The sequence below is a fragment of the Dromiciops gliroides genome, chromosome 1, assembly GCF_019393635.1.
Source record: "Dromiciops gliroides isolate mDroGli1 chromosome 1, mDroGli1.pri, whole genome shotgun sequence".
Lineage (NCBI taxonomy): Eukaryota > Metazoa > Chordata > Mammalia > Microbiotheria > Microbiotheriidae > Dromiciops > Dromiciops gliroides.
In genome coordinates, this window is record NC_057861.1 from 486,193,854 (window position 1) to 486,215,071 (window position 21,218).

Here is a 21,218-nt window from a genome sequence, read left to right on the forward strand (position 1 = left end):
GGGGAGAGGATCGCACGGCCCTCCTCGCTGTCAGTGGAGATGATAGGGGGAGCCGAGTAGGATCCCTCCCCGACCCCTCGCCGGGAGCAGGAAAAGAGGGACGGGGGAGAAGTTCAAGCCGAAGCTGCAGGATCCAGGCAGAGGCGGCGGCGGTGACCTCGGTGAAGCCGCCGGGAGAAGGAGGAGCGGGCCCTGCCGCAGGACGGATACCCGAACAAGCGAAAGCGAAGGAGGCGGAGGGAGCGCGTGCCCGTCCAGGTGCCGGTGTCCCGGCTCCCCGCATCCCTCCCTCCCTCTGCGCTAGTGCGGACACCCCGGAGGGGCAGCGGCTGCCTGGCCCTCTCGCCCAGGGCTTCAGCCTTTACGCGTGAACGGAACCAGTTGGACCCGCGGAGCCTGAGCCGAGGGGGGAGGCGGCGTCTCTGCTGAGCGCCCAGCGAGCGGCTGCGGCAAGAACTTGAACTTGACGCTGAGCCTTTTCTAAGGGGTCTCGGCCGGGACTCGAGGACCCTCGGCGAGTTAGCCGGGAGCGGGTTAGGCTGCGGCTGCTTGCTTTTCTCGCCGCTGACGCCGCCTTTCCAAGGAGCCGAGCTGCCTGCCTGTCTCGCGGGGAAGAGGGCTTTGTGGTGGCCGCCTACGTCCCCAGCAGCCTCCGGATGGCAGCTGCCGGTCCGGCCGGGGCTCCCCTGCTGCTGCTCCTCGAGCCGTAGGGGGGTCGGCTCCGGGGCAGTCCAGGCGGTGGCACCATGGCTAAGTGGCTGAACAAGTACTTCAGTTTAGGGAATAACAAAACTAAGAGCCCCCCGCAGCCTCCCCGGCCGGACTACCGCGAGCGCGGGCGCGGGGGCAGCGGCGGCGGCAGCAGCCGGGGGGCGGCAGCGGGGGCAGGTGGCGGCAGCGAGCGGCGACAGCAACAGCAGCAGCCCCCGGCGGCCTCCTGCTCGTCCTCCTCGTCCTGCTTTTCATCTTCATTCCGGGACGACAGCGGCAGCACCAGCGACCTGATCCGCGCCTACCGAGCCCAGAAGGAACGCGACTTCGAGGACCCCTACAACGGCCCCGGCTCGTCGCTGCGCAAGCTGCGGGCCATGTGCCGCCTGGACTACTGCGGGGGCCAGGACGGCGGCGGGGACAGGACCTTCTCCTCCGCCTCCTCGTCCGCCGGCTGCTGCTGCACCTCTGGCGGCGGAGGGGGAGCCGCCGCCTCCTCCTCGTCTTCCTCCTCCCCGCACCTCTTCCGCAGCAACAGCGAGCGGCGGCCGGCCACGCCGCCCGAGGTCAAATACATCTCCCCCAAGCACCGGCTCATCAAGATCGACAGTGGCTGCGGCAGTGGTGGTGGCGGCGGCGGCGGCGGAGGAGGAGGAGGAGACCCCGGGGGAGGCGGCAGCAAGAGTAGCAGCAGCAGCGGCAGCAGCAGCGTCCGAACCTGGAGTCCGTCCGCCTGCGGCGGCAGCAGCAGCAAGAAACTGCTCAACAGGTGCCCGGAGGAGAGTGGCGCCGCCGGAGGCAGCAAGAAAGACAAGGTGAGAGACCCTGCCCCCTCGACTTCCCTCCCCCCCCCCGGCCCCCCTCCCATTTCCCCCGACCCAGCTTCCCCGTCCTCTCCTTGGCTCACCTGCCCTCAGCCTTTTCCCTCTCGCATCCTAGGCACAACTCCTTCCTCCCCTGCAGGAGCTCCTCCTGCCTCTGTGGGTCCCTCTTGTTGCTTAAGAATTTGGGGAGGGGGCGGGGGCAGCGGGCAACGAAGCTTCCGAAGCTGTCTGGGGTAGGTGCGTCAGTGAGCAAATATGTAGAGTGGGAAGCAGATCCCTGCTAAAACACTGGCCCTTAAGGAAGAGTTCTTGACTTCTAGAATTTTAAGGATTCCCACCAGGGTTTCTTAACGTGTGTGTGATGAACCCTTTTAGCAGTCTAGTGAAGCTTGTGGACCCCCTTTCTAAGAATGTTTTAAAATGCATAAAACAAAATACATAAGATTACAAAATTAGCCAGTTACGTTGAAGTAAAGTTAATATAGATATGTTATATATAACATTATTTAAATATAACCGGTTTCATATGTGAATGCATATGTGAAACTAGTTACAGTGAAATAAAGTTATGCACATGTGTGTGCATATATGTACACATACATACTCACGTACACATTATATAGTGTGGGGGGGAGCAAGGGAGCAGAGTGGGGAGGAGGGGTTGCAAGCACTAACTAGTTGTATGACCTTGTACAGATCATTTCACTTCTGAGCCTTGGCTGCTCTGCAAAATGTGAGGGTTTAGTCTAGTTCCAGGGATCTCAACTGAGAGAATCTCTTGAAGTGTGTGTGTGTGTGTGTGTACTATATTACATTTACACACATACATATATATACAAACATATACGTGCATATACATATATAAAGCCAGTTATATTGAAAGAACATATCCACATGTCTATATATACATATAGTTATCTCTCTATAAAGCTATGTATAGATAACTTTATTTCAATATAACTGGTTTCATTTATATCTATAAATGATATGTTTTTTTTAAATTTCCTGAAATGAGTTTGTGTGTATATAAATAAAATTCACATAATTCTCTCAGGTGAGAACCCCTGATCTAGAATAAACCTCACATTTTACAGAGTATGCCAAGGCTCAAAAGTGAAATAATTTGTACAAGGTCATACCCTTAGTGGGTGGCTGCAACCCCTCCTCCCCACTCTGTTTAATTCCTTTTTTACTATCCTCCTCCTTTTGGGGGCTCACAATCCAAGGAGACATGCAGTCAGCCTGTTCTCACACAGCTACATAGATTATATGCATACCTCTTGTGTTTTATAGAAGGTATTTAACTGGGAGGTTGAAACAGTGCTGCTTGCCTACTTAAGGCACAGATTCCTGGGTTTGCTAACTTCAGTTTTACACAGGGAAGAAGAGAAGAATGGAGCCTTGCTCAGATTCATTGAGACAAAGGTTATAGAAAGAACTGCATTACGTGAGGAATTTTAAAATAGGAATACACCTTTTGCTTTTTATCCCCAACCCCCTTAAAGTGGGGAAAGGGGAACGTCGTTAGTATTTGGGATAAATTTTTTTTCACATGGTGATGATTATTTTAGCTCTATAGAGAAGAAAGCACATTCAGAGAAATCCTTTTGCAAATTTTAGTTTAAGGTTTATTATTCTTTTGGTATCTCTTGGGAAGGAATGATGGGTGGACAAAGATGAAAGTGACTTAATCCATCTAAGGGGTATGGGAATAGCAACTTTTATACTTAGGCCTTCTTCCCTACCACCCCATCACCTCCAAAAGAAGCAAATAAACAAAAACACTTTGAATCATCTTCAACGAGAATGCAATGTGTATCAGATGCATCAGTCAATGAGGGAGAAGCAGCAGTTCTGTTCTCTCTCTTCATACCTCTGCTACTACTGTCCCCTTGTCACCTGTCACCCAAAGGGTGACTTTTACCTAATGGGGCTTCCAAAAGGGGTCTTCAGCACAGTAGGATTTATCTTCAGTGAGTACATCTAACTAGATTGGAGTAGATGAATCCAAGACCGGACTAATTGGAATACTGTCAGTATAACACACCTTCAAAAGGAAAAAGAAATGGGAGGGGGCAGGGGAATGATAGTTATGAAAGATGAATGAAATTAACCCACCCCACCCCTTACAAAACCCTAGCATGTCTTATTCTATAAACAGATAGGCTTCTGCCCTGAGGTCAGTCACTACCTCACCTACCTTCCAGGTCACTGAAATTCCTACTTTGGCTCTTACTGCTTTAAGAGGCTGACTCTGAATTATTAGAGAAGCTTATAGTGAGAGGATCATTAATTATAGCTTCCGCCAGCTGCCTCACTGGTACTAACTGACAATAGATAGTACCAGTTAAGGGATGAAGGAAGCCCCTATCACTGATTTTTCCCCCTTATGTTCTCAAGGCACTCCATTCTAACTTAAAAGCAGGGAACTTCTGTCTTTAGGAGAATGAAAAAGTCCATCCACAAGAAGGACTGAAGACTTGTAGGGGGTTAACTTGACAGAAAGATGTTGGTATTACTTGACAGGTACAAGCCATAGCATTTCACTTAGCATTTGGGATCCTTGGCCAGTCAGCCAGGCCAACACCTATAGGAGCAAATAAAGAGGTAGAATTGCCAAAGGAAGAGCTTAATTGTTGTTGTTACCTTGTCTTACATTATTTCCCACAAAAATGAAAAATAACTCCCTTTTCCCCCTATGGAACTTTTTCAGAAAAGGGACGGGAAACTTTTTTCCCTTGTTAAATGCCAAGCATTTGCAAGGGGGAGAAACATGAGATAAGAAAAAGGATATGAAGTAAGAGTTTTCAAAAGAAAACCTGAAAACTACCAACAACCATATGAAAGATTGCTCTCGATCCCTAGAAATAAAAGAAATACAAAACATAAAGAACTTTAAGGGTTAGCCTCACAAACAGAAAATTAGGAAAGATAATATTAGATGGATACTATGTTGGAGGGATCATGGAAACACGAATACATAGGTTGAGCTGTAAATTGGTCTGACCATCCAGGAAAGCAATCTGAAACTTTGCTTTTAAAAAGTAATTAAAAAGCCATACCCTTTAACCCAGAGATCTCACTGCCCGAATCTTAAGGATGTCAAAGACAGGGAAAGGTCTTAGATATGTTAAAATATTGGTAGCAATCTTTGTTGTCATGGTTTTTGTGGAATCAAAGAATTGGAAACCAAGTAGATACCCATTGATTGGAGAATGGCTAAGGAAATTGTGGTATAAAAATATAATGTCATATTAGTTTGCCATGAGAAAAGTTGGCTATGAAGACACATGAACCAATGCAGAGTGAAGTAGGCCAAGAAAACAATCTAAAGACCACAACAATGAAATTGGAAAGAACAATAAAATGAAAGGGAAGCAGTGAGAGTGTATTGGGAAGAATCATGGCCCTGGAGTCAGGGCCTGGGTTTAAATCCCAGCTGTGTCTGCTACTTAGTACCTGTGAGACCTTGAGCAAGCTGTTTAACTTCATTCATTTTTTTTCTTAATTTTTTTTTATTTTAGTTTTCAACATTTGTTTAGATAAGATTTCCAATTTCAAATTTTTCTCCCTCCCTTCCCCCTCCCTTAGACAGTAGGTAATCTGATATAGGTTATATAAATACACACACACACACATACATAACATTAAACATATTTTTGTATTAGTCATGTTTTATGAGAAGAATCTGAGCACAAAGGAAAGATCTCAAAAAAGAAAAACAGCAGCACCAAAAACAAAAGAAATAGTATGGTCCAATCAGCGTCCATATTCCACAGTTCCTTTTTTTTTTTCCTGGATTTGGAGAACCTTTTCCATCATGAGTCCTTTGGAACTTTCTTGTACTGTTGGATTGCTGAGAAGAATCTAGTCTATCACAGTTGATCAACACACGATATTGATGATACTGTGCACAATTGCAGAATGTTCTCCTGGTTCTGCTCATCTCACTCATCATCAGTCCATGCAAGTCCCTCCAGGTTTCTCTGAACTCTCGTCCTGCTCATCGTTTCTTACAGCACAATAGTATTCCATTACATTCATATACCATAACTTGTCCAGCCATTCCCCAGCTGATGGGCCTCCTCTCAACTTCCAATTCCTTGCCACCACAAAAAGAGCAGCTATAAATATTTTTGTACATGTGGGTCCTTTTCCCTTTTCCATGATTTCTTTGGGAAAAAAGTGGTATTGCTGGGTCAAAGGGTATGCACAGCTTTATAGCCCTTTGGGCATAATTCCTAATTGCTCTCCAGAATGGTTGGATCAGTTTAACTTCATTCATAAAAGGAGGAGATTGAACTGGATGAACCATCTCCAAGGTACCTTCCAACTCTAAATCTGTTATCTCATGAAACAGAATGCTATATAATTATAATGACTGAACTTGGGCATGGAGAAGAGTTGAAAAATTATACCTCCCTCCTTTCATTTCAGAGGTGTCAATGATTATGTTTAATGAATTAGATTTATATTTGGTTATTTAAGTAGAAATGATGGGAAAGGGAACAAATATATCTGAGAAAAGGAGAGAGGTATAAGGGGAGAGAGGAAGACAGAAACAGGTTAACATCTTTTGATTCCTACCCCTAGGCCTGTAGCCTGAGGACTTCCCCACTACTCCCTACATCTAGTCAATCTTCTCTCTCTGCTAGACATCTCTGTCATTGTGTCTGTCTCCCTCTTTCTCTCTGGTTTCTGACTTTGTCTCAGTACTCAGATATGATTATCCCCATTTTGCAGATGAAAAACTGAGACCCAGGTGTAATTACTGTATCTTTGCTAGAGCTGGAACCTTTCTATCGCTTTTATAAAATCATCCTTGAGGTGACAAATCTAGTATCTTGAATTCTAGAGCTAGAAAGGGATATAAGGATCTAGATGACCTTGCTCAGAATTTATTCAGCTTGTTTTAGTGACTGATTTCTAGTTCCTTTCCCCACCCCATGCTGCTTTTTTGGTTTTGTTTGTTTGTTTTGGTGAGGCAATTGGGTTTAAGTGACTTGCCCAGGGTCACACAGCTAGTAAGTGTCAAGTGTCTGAGGCTGGATTTGAACTCAGGTCCTCCTGAATCCAGGGCCAGTGCTTTACCACTGTGCCATCTAGCTGCCCTGCTTTCCTGTTTTGTTGTATACAGTTAGAATTTGAGTCACTAAAGTTTGGTGTTGGCCCCCTTCATTTAACCTCCTCCCCTTTTGTAAGGTCTTGTCTTAAATGCTTGCCCTCTTTGTCTCCTGTAGTCTCTTTTCCTTGCATCTATGTAATATGGCACATAAATATGCAGCCTTTTTTTCTCCCATCACCTCTCCCTTCTGCTCTCTCTGGATGAAGGACAGACTGCTCACTGTGCTTATCTCCATACATACCCTATGAAAGAAGCAGAATCATTGTGGAATTGCTACAGGGATTGGCTAATGCCTGGGCAGTGTGGGGAATGAAGCTAGGATTCACCCCAGAAGCAGAAGAAAGAGGGAGTTCATCCATGCCCCCAGGCAGCCACAGGTGGAGGAGGGAGGAGATCCATGGGATCTTTAGTAACAAAATGATTGATTAAAAAATGGTACAATTTAGCTGTGTCGGTATAACAGCTGTTTTCAGGAAAATGTATGCAGTTCTATAATCATGTTCTATATGGTAAAACCTGCACCATCCAGTTCTATTTTTGCTGAAGTCTTCTGTTTTCTTTATCCTTGTTAACTAAATGTTAGTTTTTATAACAGCTGAACAAACGGGAAAGATGTGTCATCATTTTAATGAAGGACATTGGATATGTAGTCAAAGGGCTAGGGTTCGAATCCTAGCTTTATACACTTGGGTCCTACATTACTTTGGGCAAATCATTTCTCCTCTGGCCCTCAGTTTCCACAAATGTCAAAGGAGTTGGGCCAGATAACTTTTGTTTTTTTTGTTTTTGTTTTTGTTTTTGTTTTTGTTTTTAGTGAGGCAATTGGGGTTAAGTGACTTGCCCAGGGTCACACAGCTAGTAAGTATTAAGTGTCTGAGGCCGAATTTGAACTCAGGTACTCCTGACTCCAGGGCCGGTGCTCTAACCACTGCGCCATCTAGCTCTGCCCCCAGATAACTTTTGAAGCCCCTTCCAGTTCTAAATCTACCACCCTATGAACTCCGAATGTACAGCGCTAGTGCTCTCTATTTCTTATTCATTCAACAAACATTAACTACTGTAAGCAGCATGCTAGGTGTGTATGAGGGTGAAAGGCATTTGTATATAAAGTAGGTATGGTCTTTGGTCTGATGGAGCTTAAGGTAGAGTAAGCTGAATAATAACACATGCCCTGTAGTTAAGTAACAAATAAAAGTTTGCCTTTCCCTTTTGGTCCAGACCTATAATTTTCATCTGTCCAGCAGAATTCCAGGCTAGAAACTCCTCCCACTACTGAGATTGGCAAGTCATCCATAAGTTATTGTCTTAAAGAGTGAGGGAAGGGAATGCTGAGAGGTCATATGGCCCAAGTCACATGGCCAGTATGTATCAGAACCAGGGTCTTGAACCCAGGTCTTCCAACACCAAAGTGGGCCCTCTATTCCATGTAGCCTTTTGATAAGAATTCCTTGGAATAAAATTAGATTAAAGGCAGCTGTTAGGCTTTAACTAAAAGGTTGCACTGTCAGAGACATTTCTATATAGCTCCATTAATAATTCTTTAAAATGACGTGATTAAAATGAAGAAACAGACTTGGTAGTTCTGAGCTTTGGGGGTGATCATTTGTATTCCAGGCTATGAGATGGTTTCTGCATATGGTTTCATAGCCTGCGGTATGAATTTCATGTATTCCTTGACTTACCGAGCAGTTATGTATTTGGAAAGTTATCCATAAGTGAAAGTCAGTACACCAAATCCCATTTTCCTATTGATTTCTCTAAAGAAGGAAAACCCCACATTGAGAGGGAATTAGAGTTATTCCTGAATGTAGGAACTAATTTAGCAATCATAGATTTAGAGCTGAATGGGGATTTTAGAGGCCATTTTTTCCTACTTCCTCATTTTACATATAAGGAAACCGAGGCTCAATGTGGGTAAGTGAGTTGTCCAGGGTCCCACATGCAGTAACAGGGCTACATTTTAACCTAGGTTCATAATAATGGGCAAATTTGTAGCACTTTAAAGTCTTACAAAGTCTCAAAACAACCACCCCATCACAAGGTTGATACTACTATTATCTTCCAAGAAAGCTTAATGATTTGTCCGAGGTAATATGGCTAATATCAGAAGTCATATGTGTTTCCAATTCTTCCCACTTACAAGTCCAGCATTCTGTCTGCTGATGTTGAAAGTATCTAAGAGTAAAAAAGTAAGGCTCTTATATTCATTGATGTCTGAGAAAGGAAAGGGCAGTTAGGTGGCACAGTGGGTAGAACGCTGGCCCTAAAGTCAGGAGGACCTGAATTCAAATTTGGCATTGGACACTAGCTGTGTGATCCTGGGCAAGTCACTTAACCCTCTTTGCCTCAGTTTCCTCATCTGTAAAATGAGCTGGGAAAGGATATGGCAAATGACTTCAGTATCTTTGCCAAGAAAACCCCAAAAGGTATCATGAAGAGTTAGGTACGACTGAAACAACAAATCAACAGCAACATGAGAAAGGGACATCTGGGGTAGGTCGCTTACTATTGTCTTCTTATGCATTCCCCTATCTGAGATGCAGGGTGGTATAGTGGAAGAAGCAATGAATTTGAAATTGGAAGATCTGAGTTCGAACTTCTGCATTGCTATTTGCCACCTGAATGATTTGGGTGGCACCCCTGTGGGTCTCACTTTATCTCATGTAAAAATGAGGAATTTGTAATGTTCCTTCTCTCTCTAAACCCTGTGACCCTCTGTCTCTTCTTCTCCATCCTATTCCAGCCATTATACATGGTTCCTGCTTTCAGAAAAAAAGAGAAGGACATTTGCAAATTGGATTTTTCACCTTTGAACCCAGGGATGCATGATGCACACCTCCATTCCAAAACCTTTACGGGCTTTGTGGTATTTGGGTGGGCTTCTAAAGGATAGGTAAGGTGGGGTAGTAGTAGAAACAAAGACCTGGAGATAAGGAAGTGCTGAGTACAGATGGACGATGACAAGTCTGGTTGTAGTGTTGAGTCTATGCAGGGGAGTAGTAAGATATAATTCATAAAATGTAATGTGTATTGGGGCAGCTAGGTGGCGCAGTGGATAGAGCACCGGCCCTGAATTCAGGAGTACCTGAGTTCAAATCCGGCCTCAGACACTTGATGCTTACTAGCTGTGTGACCCTGGGCAAGTCACTTAACCCCCATTGGTCCACAAAAACAAAAAACAAAAAAATAAAAAAATAAAATAAAAATGTAATGTGTATTGGGGATGGTAGTGAATGCCAGGCTAAGGAGATTTAACTTCTCTGGACAAACTATTGAAGGGTTTTGAAGAAGTATGACGAGTAATTCTGTGCATAAATCTGATAGTTATGTGATGGGTGAAATGGAGAGAGGAGAAAGATGAGGCTGGGGGACCTGTAATAGGTCAGTGGTCTCCCAAGTGAGGGCCATGGAATAATACCAAAGGGGCAGCCTGGGCTTTGACCCCAAGTAGGAGTGTGATCATCCAGTTGGAGTTTAGAAATATGGGTTGCAGCCCACCTTCCCCTACCCATAGCCAATCATAGGCTTGTCTCCAACACAGCTACATGACTGACCCCTTTTACTATTCCCTCACTTTGCTTACTTTGGTGGGCTCCTCAGGGAAGTGGTAACCTAAAATGACATAGGCATCCACAGAACCTGTGCAAGCAGAATCTCCCCCATTCTCTCCCAGCATCCCTGTTCCTTGGATTACTTTTTGGGTGCTCTCACCACAAGTTCTAGCAGGGCAGTGGTGAGTGCCTCCATTCCCATTCCCCCATCTATCTATTTTAATGTTTCACTGAAGATGAGTAGAAAAGGACATTACTTTTTTCCCCTCCAAAGCCTCCCCTCTTCCAAACTTCCCTAATTCCTTTGTCACCATCATCCTTACAATTTTCAGGTTGCCAATGTCCTCATTAACCTTGACTCCTCCAACTGAAACTACTCTCTTTAAAGTTACCTTGATCTCTTAATTGCCACATTGCATTTTCTCAGTTCTCATCCTTCGGTCTTGTCTGCAGCATCTGGTGTTCACCACCCTTGCCACTAAGATACTCTCCTTTCTGGGTTGTCATGACATTCATCTCTCTTTTGGTTCTCCCACCTCTTTGACTACTTCTTCATATCCGTTCAGTTGTCAGATCATGTGTCTACCTTGACATCTCTTATATTTGTTGCTTTCTCTCTGCTCACATAGTCACCCCTCCAGTTTAGTCCCTCTTGAGTAGGTGATTGGAAAAACCTCCTAATTGGTCTTCTTTAGCCTCAAATTTCTCTCCTTTCCAATTCATCTTCCACATAAGCTGCCAAAATTATTTTCTTAAAGTACTGGTTTGACCATACCACTCTCTCCCTCAGTAAATTCCCCACTTATCTATTATTTCTTCTTCTTCATAGTTTTTTTAAAATTCTATTTTACATACATTTTATCATATAAATAATTTGTACAACCATAACATTTTTAGTGATAGAGTACACAATGAAAATGATTTAGAAACCACTGGGGGTAGGTGGGTGGTAATGAGAGTCAGTACTACACTGGTAGCAGTGGAAAAAGAGAAAAGTCAATAGATGTGAGAGGTGTAGAGATAAAATCGACAGGACTTGGTAACTGATTGGATAAGAGAGGTGATGTGGGAGAGGCATCTCCAAGATTTCTGAACAAGGCTGGAGGGCTGGAATCAAGGGCATATGGAGTAAGATTATTCTTAACAAGGAGAGGTACCTCTTCCTTTGAGATGGGAAAGAAGGAGGTGAAAATAGATGGTGCAACACAAATAAACTTTAATGATCTGATTTGAAGGAATTCCTTTTGAATGGCCTTAGTTTCTTAAAATTTCATAAAAGGAGGGGCAGCTAGGTGGCACAGTGGATAAAGCACCGACCCTGGATTCAGGAGGACCTGGGTTCAAATCTGGCCTCAGACACTTGACACTTACTAGCTGTGTGACTCTGGGCAAGTCACTTAACCCTCATTGCCCCCCCCCCAAAAAAAAATCATAAAAGGAGAATTGAATACATCATGTAAGTTTTATAAAGAAATCATTGCATATACAGAGGCATTTACACATTAATAAAATGTATAGTTTGCAATAAAATGTATAGCTTACAAAGTTGGTACATTTCTGCATCTTCTGTATGAAATGGTAGGTTTAGTGTTTTAAGAATAGGCAGTCCAGGGTGGGGCGGCTAGGTGGAACAGTGGATAAAGCACCGGCCCTGGATTCAGGAGTACCTGAGTTCAAATCCGGCCTCAGACACTTGACACTTACTAGCTGTGTGACCCTGGGCAAGTCACTTAACCCCCATTGCGGGGGGGGGGGGGGGGGGGGGGGGAGGGGGGGGTGCGGGGAAGAATAGGCAGTCCACAGTAGCTCATCACTTGCTTTCTTAAGAGTAGATAGAATGATATCTTCCCGAATTTTGACAACCTCAGAGTGATTGATTACTACTTGATTTAACTTCGGAGACTTAACTCCTTCCCCAAACCTTTCCTCACTCATAAAAATGGCTTTAAAAAGCAAATCTGAAACAGGTGTGGCTTTCTCTGGCCATTCGGTTAAAGCTGGCTGAATTTACAGGTGGTCAGAGACCTTGACAAGCAAGTTCAACCTGGAGCAAATTTTTATAGCTTGAGTTATGAGCTCATTATAAAGTGATAATAACAAATGAAGAGAGTAGCTTTGTAATACTTGCCTTTAAAAATAAATCCTAGAATCATAGCTTTGAAGTTATGGAGCTATGTTGCAGGCCTAGAACATGGAAGATTTCTCTGCAACATGGTATTGTCTTTGAATATTGGAAAACACACTTAAATCTTAGAATGACAGAAAGTTGCTGTTAAAATGGACCTTGAGAGATCAGCTTAATGCAGTCCCTTTGTTGCAGGGGAAGGTGTTTAAGGTGAAGCAACTTGCTAAAGTTCATATACCTCACAGCCCGAAGAGCTGAGATTTAGAATCCCTATGTATGCATCTTGACTCCCAATTCAGTGCCTTTTCTATTACCCCACTCCTTGATCCTATCAAAGAGGGATTAGACTTGTTCTCTGCAGGTTCAGGGGAGAGAACACAGACCAGTTGGTAGAAATTATAGGGAGGCAGGATTTGATAAGGAAGAACTTCCTAATAATTAGACCTTTAGTAGAATGGACCACCTTGTCACCTAGTGAGTTCTTTGTCATTGGAGGTATGCAAGTAGCCATTGTACTATAAGGCATCTAGAATCCCTCCCAAGATCCTGTGACTAGAATTACTTCTAAATTATAGCCCCCCCTTTTGTTCTTTTGACCTTTCTCAGTTTAGTTATGTTTACAGGAGGATTCCTTTTGGAAGCAACGGTGAATATTTATCATTTTTCATCACCATTTTGTCTCCTGGGCTTTGCTGATAGAAAAAAGCTATTGGGAAGGATTTAATTACTAAATATTAAGTTACTAAAAGATTAATGACTAAATACTAATTTCTCACCACCTTTGCTTTTGTGAACTCTCCCATTTGCTGTATGTGCTTTAATTTGTATTAAATTGTATTGTTGCCTATTCAGCAACATTTAAAATCTTTGCTTACATTAAGCAATCTACTTTTTAGAAATAGAGCATGACTAAAGTCTTTTGATCTTCCATAGAGCCGCCACTAGTGTTTCATGTGATTGGTTTTAGCTGATCTTGGATGGGCTTGGTTTACTTAGTAATCAGGAAGGGTGATAACCTAATTAAGTTCCATTTTGTTCCATGCTTTAATTTTTAAATTATTTTCTGATTCTTCAGTCTTGAGGATGTTAACTGTAGATGGAAGACTTGGGCGCAACAATGGAATTTTCCTTCTCTTCCTGTTTGGTATTTTCCAGTAATATTTCTATTAATGTTTCACTTTCAATAGGAGTTAACTTCCTGAGTTTTTTTAACTTTCTCAACTGTTGAACAAAAAAAGAATTAGCTTTTCCTCTAAGTCATTCAGTTTCCCTACCATTTTAATAACAAGTGTTCCTTCTGGATTTCTCATTAGGCTGTGGAGGAAGGATCTCAGAGGTGGGTCCAAAAGACTTAGATAGGAAAAGTGAACACTTTTGTGGATGACTCATTTTTTTTTCTATCATGTAACTTAATATTACGGTGGGTAGGGAAGAGAAATGACTAGAGAATTTTTGTGAATATTTCCAATAACCACAAGACTACAGGTTTGCCAGGTGTGTCTTCTATCTGTATGATCTCTTGGGAAAGTTTGAGCCTAATCAGACACTGACAGTGATGCCTTTTAATAATAGTTAGCATTTCTTCAATTTGTGAACTTCAGTGGGGATTTTTCCTCCATAACAAGAAAGCTATGAAATACAATAATTGCTATCCTCATTTTATTTTTTTAATTAAAGTATTTTTCAATGAACAAAAATATATTTTCTCTTTCTCCCCACCCCCGTGTGTGTGTGTGTGTGTGTGTGTGTGTGTGTGTGTGTGTGTGTGTAATCCTTGTAACAAATACATAAAATCAAACAAAACCAATTCTCATATTGGATATACCCCCAAACTATGTCTCTTTCTGCATTTTGAGTGTGTCATCTCTGGGTCCAGAAGGTAGGGATCATGCTTCATCATTGGTCCTCTGGAATCATGGTTTATCTTTGTGTTTATCTGACTTTTTAAGTCTGTCAAAGTTGTTTGTCTTTCTCATGTTCTTTTTATTGTACAAATTGTTCTCCTTTTTCTGCTCATTTCACTCTCCATATGTAATGGGGCTTTTGGAGTATGCCCAGTTCACCTAAAATGGAGCCATACCAAGGGGGACTTGTCTGGGCATGCCAGATCTCCTAAGATGGTGGCACTCTCTATCCCCCTACCCTCTCTGGACATAGTAGGGTAACCCTGAAGGAAAGAGCTTGAGCAAGAAAAAGGGACTGTCTCACAGTCTCACCACTTTTAAGGACTCAACCTGTTCCCAGTCAGACAGTCAATCAAAGAAGGCTAACACCCATCTAGGTTGGGGGCAGGGGTGGGGGTGGGGGGAAGAGAAGTGCTTCCGTTTTAGGAAATCTGAGCATGCCCAAACAAGTCACCTTAGGGTTGGCTCCATGGTAGGCCCCTGGGCATTCTCCAAAGGTCCCATTATTCATAGATTTTTAAAAAGTGAGAGTCAAAGGGGAAATCGACTTGTCACATGGTTAATAAGTGGTAGTTTGAATTCAGAGCCTGTAAAAGTCACAACCTTTTTTCAAAAACCTTAGGTAGAATATGTTTCTTATTCCTTATTCCAAGAATACGATTTAATACAAATTAAAGAAACATGGACTGTGTTTCTTATTCCTTAAAGTAAGATTGGTAGCTTCTCAGCATTAGGAGATGGGCTGGCAGCACATTGGAATAGGCAAGGGCCACAGCCCTGACTAGAGAGAGAGTTAGGTCGATTCCCAATGGAAAGGCAGACAATATAGGGAAGGTCCATCACTCAGCAAACATTTACTCTGTGCCAGCACTGAAGAATACAAAGAAAGGCAAAAACAAGGACCTTGCCTTGCCTTCAAGGATTCTTCTAATGGAGACAACACACAAATAACTCTGTGTGTGCCAGATATTTCCTGTGTAAATGGGAATCATCACAGAGGAAATGTGGGGAGGGGTGGGGTAGGACGGAGAGACCCTAGAAGGGTCCTCCAGAAGTCATGAATCCAAATGCTAAGGCTACAATGGGCGGAATCGGCAAGTTGTCAAGCTTTAAGGAGGCAAGAGAGGCTACAGAAATCAGGAACCTAGATGTAAAGCTTAGGAAGCAAAGGAGAGTTGCTATTCACATCCTGATGACATGGATGGCAGATGTGAGGAACAGAGGCAGAGGGAGAGAGGGCATGGGGAACTAACACAATATAAAGCAGCAGCATCCTCATGATAAAGGCAAAGACTCCTTACCTGTATGAAGTCAGAGTGTAAAAGGCCTGCATGAGGGGGAAAATAGGAACCCCTTACTTGGCTTAAGGGTACTTGAGGGCAAAGAACAGACAAGTCCTGATACAATTCTTTTTTTTTTTTTTTTTAGTGAGGCAATTGGGGTTAAGTGACTTGCCCAGGGTCACACAGCTAGTAAGTGTTAAGTGTCTGAGGCCGGGTTTGAACTCAGGTACTCCTGATTCCAGGGCCAGTGCTCTATCCACTGCGCCACCTAGCTGCCCCCCCTGATACAATTCTTACAGATTGTCCTTTCCTTCTCACCTCTTCTCCCAAGTAAAATTCTGGATCACCCTTGAAATCATTTTGGTATATATTTTGACCATTTTCACTTTTATGTCATCTTTGATTCTAAAAGGTGTATGTGAATTATATTCAAGTTGCTAAAAACATTCCTTGGAACACATGCTTGTTAAAGAAACAAGTATTTGTGGAGTTTGATTTCATAAAAAAATAAGTTTGGTTACAGCTTTTTGGTCCCTTCTCCCCCTCAATTTAAGTATATTTATTCAGGATTACAACTATGAACTAAGAAATGATGAACTGAACATATCACTAAGGCCACCGTTATAATACTAGCCCATTTCTTTTGCAAAACAGAAATCTGTTTTTTTATTTATCATTATTATTTCTCAGAGGGAAACTTTGTTGTTTTTCAATGGTTTTTAAAATCTTTTGTTTAAATTGTTATTGATAGCTTTAATTTTTACAAGATCTTTATTTCTGAATACATTCCTTCCCCTTTCCATATGTTGTGAGCCATCATATTCCAACAAAGAACAGCAAAATGGTAAAGACATTTCACAAAACTCACATGTCAGCTGAGTCCAGATCTCCACCCACATCTTCAGGAAGGGAAGGAAGAGAACCATTTCACCAACTCTTCCCTGGGTCCAAGCTTCTTAGTCATTTTCATTGCACAGCATTCAGCTTGGGGCCTTTCTTGGGTTTGTTTTTTCAATTTACACTGTTGTAGTTCTTGTGTCGATTGCTTCTAGTTATTCCACTCTGCATAGGTCTTGTGTAAGTCTTACCATGCTTCTTTGAATTCTTCATATTTGTCACTTTCTACACAGCAGTAATGATATCCCATTACATTCTTGTACTGCAGTCTTCCTAGGCATTTTCCAATTAATGGATGCTATTTAGTTTTACATAAGTAATTTCTTAATGTATCTCTCCCTCTCTCAACCTTTGAATCTTCTCTTAAAACAAAGACATTTAAAGTAAAAACATCCCTACTGTCATAACCATCTGACAGGTGTATGGGATGTTCTGCTCTCATGGTCCCCCACTTCTCTAGTAAGTGGAGGAAGGAGTTTTTTATTATTCAAATGCATTTTTTAAAAAGTGAGGCAATTGGGGTTAAGTGACTTGCTCAGGGTCACACAGCTAGTAAGTGTTAAGTGTCTGAGGTCGGATTTGAACTCAGGTACTCCGGACTCCAGGGCTCTATCCACTGCGCCACCTAGCTGCCCCCAAATGCATTTTTAACAACTAAAATAATATTTGACGTATATAATAATTTGAAGTAAATCATAGAAGTTTATGACAATTATTTGATTCAAGAACACTCTGATCTCTTTTTGCTTAGACAAAAAAATCCAAGTGCTTAGATGTAGGGTTTTGGCTTCTGTGAATTAAAATTGGGATGGGCTTGTCAGCCAGGAGTTCATGATGGGATCTTCTTTGTTACTGCTTTTTAGGAGTCAGCTCTTCACTATATGGTTTTATTATTTTGGTTGTGATGAGTTCCTAGACTGTCATACACACCCATTACATATCAAATATAAGTAAGAAATATTTTTGAAAGCCAAATGGATGATTTGGGGGAGGGGGGAGAGTGCAATTTCAAATTGCCTCCATTAGCAAAAGTCATTAAGCATTTATTATAATCTGGAGTTGTTGAGTTAGATTGGGGGAGGGGTCAATTCTCTATTACCATTTCAAATTTAAATATTTTGATTTTAAATATATTGACATGACCAACCTCTCAGTTTCCTTCTCCGTAAAATGGGTACAGTGGTAGCTACACTAACAACCTCATGGGGCGTATGGGTAAAGTGCTACAAAAATGTTCTATCATTTGTGTGCAGGGATCACTAATTATCATTATGATAGTAATGATACTTTGCCTTTTGAAATTAACACCTTGAATCTATAGATATCCAGGCATTCCTTAAACATTCATTTTCCCACCACCTTCCAGTAAAACAGGCAACAAGTTCATTATCTTCTTATAACAGATGAGGAAACTAAAGTAGAAAGAAATGCTCCAGGCCAGATACTTGGCACCTCAGTGATGAACTCGGGTAGACCTGGGGAGGTCTGATGTCTTGCTCTTTGCCAAAGGTTGCCGCTGGCTCTTCCTGAACAGAGTTGGCTGGCCTGCCTCTGCAATGGCTGTGGCTCCCCACTATGATCTGTCATTTGTATTTTGTCTCCTTGAGGTCCCTTCCAAGGTTCAAAACTAATGACTTTATTTGAAGAATGAATTTCTTTGGTTTCTATGGATCAGCGACAGGTGACTTAGATTTTAAACATATTTTTTTCCTCCGGAGTTCTACAAAAATTACTTACAATCCAGTTTTCCCATTTTCCCTATCTTCCTTGAAATTATTCTCATCTCTAAGGAGATTTCTGATCGCCTCCAACAGTGGGAAACTGTTTCTTCTTCTATGTGCTGCATAGCAGCTGCCAAACAGTTACCATTTGCTCCTTCTCCCACACCTCCCTGCCTTGTTCAGATAAATGACAAGACAAACAATGCCACAGGAGGACTCTGAATAAGAAATCAGGCACCTGCTATGTGGCTGTTGTCTGAATGGATTTCAAGTAGAGGGGATGGACAGAGGGGCAATGTGGGCAGAACTCAAATACAAAATACAGATTTGGGGTTTTTTTAGATGAACATTTTTGGAATTTTGGAGAGATTTTGAACAAATCTTCTCAGATGCCTGGCCTGTCTTAGAGGTAAAAGTATAGTACCATTAGAGTGCATTTTGGAAAGACTTTGAGTGTGGTCCCAGCATAGACTGTGTCTACCTACCTACCTAAGTGCAAAAAGGTCCCCTGGGATCTTGTGTTCCAGCTTGGTCTAATGCAGGGGTGTCAGACACACACAGCCTATGGGCTGCATGAGGCTCACTACACTCCTGAATGCAGCTAGAACCAGAATAAGATGTAATTGGGGAATATTTATATTTAAATTACATTTAAAAACTGAGTCCATCTGGAGCCCACAAGGGATACTTAAATATGGTTGAGTGGCCCTTGTTTCTATTTGAGCTTGACACCACTGGTGTTCTGAACTTTGAGTTGGGAAGATGCATTTTGAATCCTGTGCCAGACATTTAACTAGCTCTCTGTTTTTTTTTAACCTGTTAACTCATCAGGAAAATTGGGATAGTAATGCCTGTAGCCCTTAACTCAGAGTGTTTTTGAGAGGATCAAATGAGATAATGTGCTTTCCAGAGCTTAAAAGTACCATTTAAATGTCAGTTTTTCTCCTTGTTTGAGCCCATCTGCCTGACTACCTTAAAATGCAATCATTTTCTAAAAAATTTATTTTTGTTGCTCAACTTAACAAACACCAAATTAAAAAAAAAAGCATTTCCATGTACTTAGTAGAACAGCGAAAGAGTAGTGTCTGTGAAACTGCTGATCTCTATTATGTACAGCTTGCTCTTCTGAAAGTATTTAATAAGGTCGATCTGTAGCTTTTCCAGCATTGTTGTTTGTGCTTCTTCCTGCCCTTCTGATTTGGGCATCCAAATGAATGAACATCATGCTAGATTGTGGGTGGCTGGAGCTAGGTGGTACAGTGGGGAGATCACTGATCCTGGAATCAGGAAGACCTGAGTTCAAGTGTTCAGACATGTATTAGCTGTGTGACCCCAGGTAAGTTACTTGACCCATGCCTCAGTTTCCTCACCCATTCCTCAGTTTCCTCATCATAAAATGGGGATAATGATAGCATCATTATAAGGATCAGATGTGATAATCTTTTAAAATAATTTGCAAACCTTAAAGCTCTGTATAAATGCTAGTTGTTATTAAGAAGCTTGGCCCTAATGTCCAGCTAGACAGGAGGGGTTTTGATGATGTTCTGGAAGTATGAGTGGGGGTTGGGGTGGAGGGAGAGCAGCTATAGCTATAGAACAGGGCATTCAGGTTGTCTTAAGTACAGAGCCTTGGGCCAGGTCTAAAACCACGGATTCCATACAGGCAGAAGGGGACAGAGACATTCTAGGTTCCAGACAGGCAACCAGAGTTTCATTGTCCAGGTCTTTAAGGAAGAAGATAGGAAGAAAACAGAGTCTAAGTCAGTAGGCCAGACTTGAACAGATATCTAGTTCAGAGCAGAGATTGGGGGGCAAGTGAAGCAAACTAAAAATAGCATCCTTGAGTTCAGAACACAGACCACAGGCCATAGTATAGACCCAGTGGGATTGAGACAACTAATCCCCAAGCAGAAGCTCCCCAGGGAAGAGGTTCCCTGGTTTTATGTACCACGTTTGGTGTGCAGACAAGGAGCCACTCACGTAACTTGAGAGGCTAGGGCTTCAGATGAGCTCCATCACAGCTACATCTTTTTTTTTCCTAGGTTATTATAAAAATTTTTTTTTTTAAAGAAAAGCTATTTTCTAGAAGAGGTATGAGAGAAGGAGCTGCTGAAATTATCTTCCTGGGGCCTACTCAGTTTCCTGGCATTTACCCTTATTTCTTTTGGGGACTGTCCAAGACTGCCCATATAAAAACTTCTTCACAAACAAAGCAATCAAAATGTGTAGTACCTTGCTCTAAATACTGTCATTTGATATGGACCCCGACTTGGCATCTTCAGTTATTGTATGTTTTAGTTACCTTTGCTTTGCTCCAGTTACCTGCTGGGGCATGGTCTCTGATAATACCTGGAATTAGGAGCATTGCCTGATTCTTTACACTCTCCTGGGGTCTTTCATATGGCTGTGGATGAAGCTGTTAGGGGAGAGGTTATTTGGCCCTCTCCAGCTTCTTGAAATATTAGTAGTGGGAATGAAAACAGAGCTAGATTCAGCCCTTTTAATACTATTAAGTATAAATTTTCAGTTCTGTGGTAGCTTTTTTAAAAGCAAAGTGCTAGTAAATTGAGGGGACTTAATTGAGCCCAGGCCTATATTTAATAGTAATAATAGCTAATATTTATATACTGCTTATGAGCTGGGCACTGGGCACTGTGAACCAAGGCACTGTGCTAAGCACTTTGCAATTATTATCTCGTTTGATCTTCACAACAACACTGGGAGGTAGGTGCTATTATTTTCTTCTTCTTCTTTTTCGGAAATCAGATCTTGGCTTCAGGCACTGTGCCACCTAGGTGTCCCATAAAAGTTCTCGTGGTTCCAGAACTTCGGGTTCAATGTTAATGAGCTTTAGAGTTGTCCAACTTTTTTTTGGAGGGGGGTGGGGGAGGTTGGGCAATGAGGGTTAAGTGACTTGCCTGAGGTCACACAGCTACTAAGTGTCAAGTGTCTGAAGCTGGATTTGAACTCAGGTCCTCCTGAATCCAGGGCCAGTGCTCTATCCACTGTGCCACCTAGCTGCCCCTGTCCAACTTTTTTTTTTTTTAGTGAAGCAGTTGGGGTTAAGTGACTTGGCC

The 21,218-nt window shown here is 42.5% G+C and overlaps 1 protein-coding gene across 1 annotated transcript in view; it reads left to right on the forward strand.

Moving 5' to 3' along the window:
• Positions 1-282: 282 nt before the first annotated feature.
• SHB (SH2 domain containing adaptor protein B) overlaps positions 283-21,218 on the forward strand; it is a 383,908-nt gene continuing 362,972 nt past the window's right edge. The window contains exon 1 of the mRNA XM_044005533.1: positions 283-1,526. Within this exon, the coding sequence (XP_043861468.1) occupies positions 747-1,526 (780 nt within the window). The 5' untranslated portion in view covers positions 283-746. The remainder of the gene's footprint in view (positions 1,527-21,218) is intronic.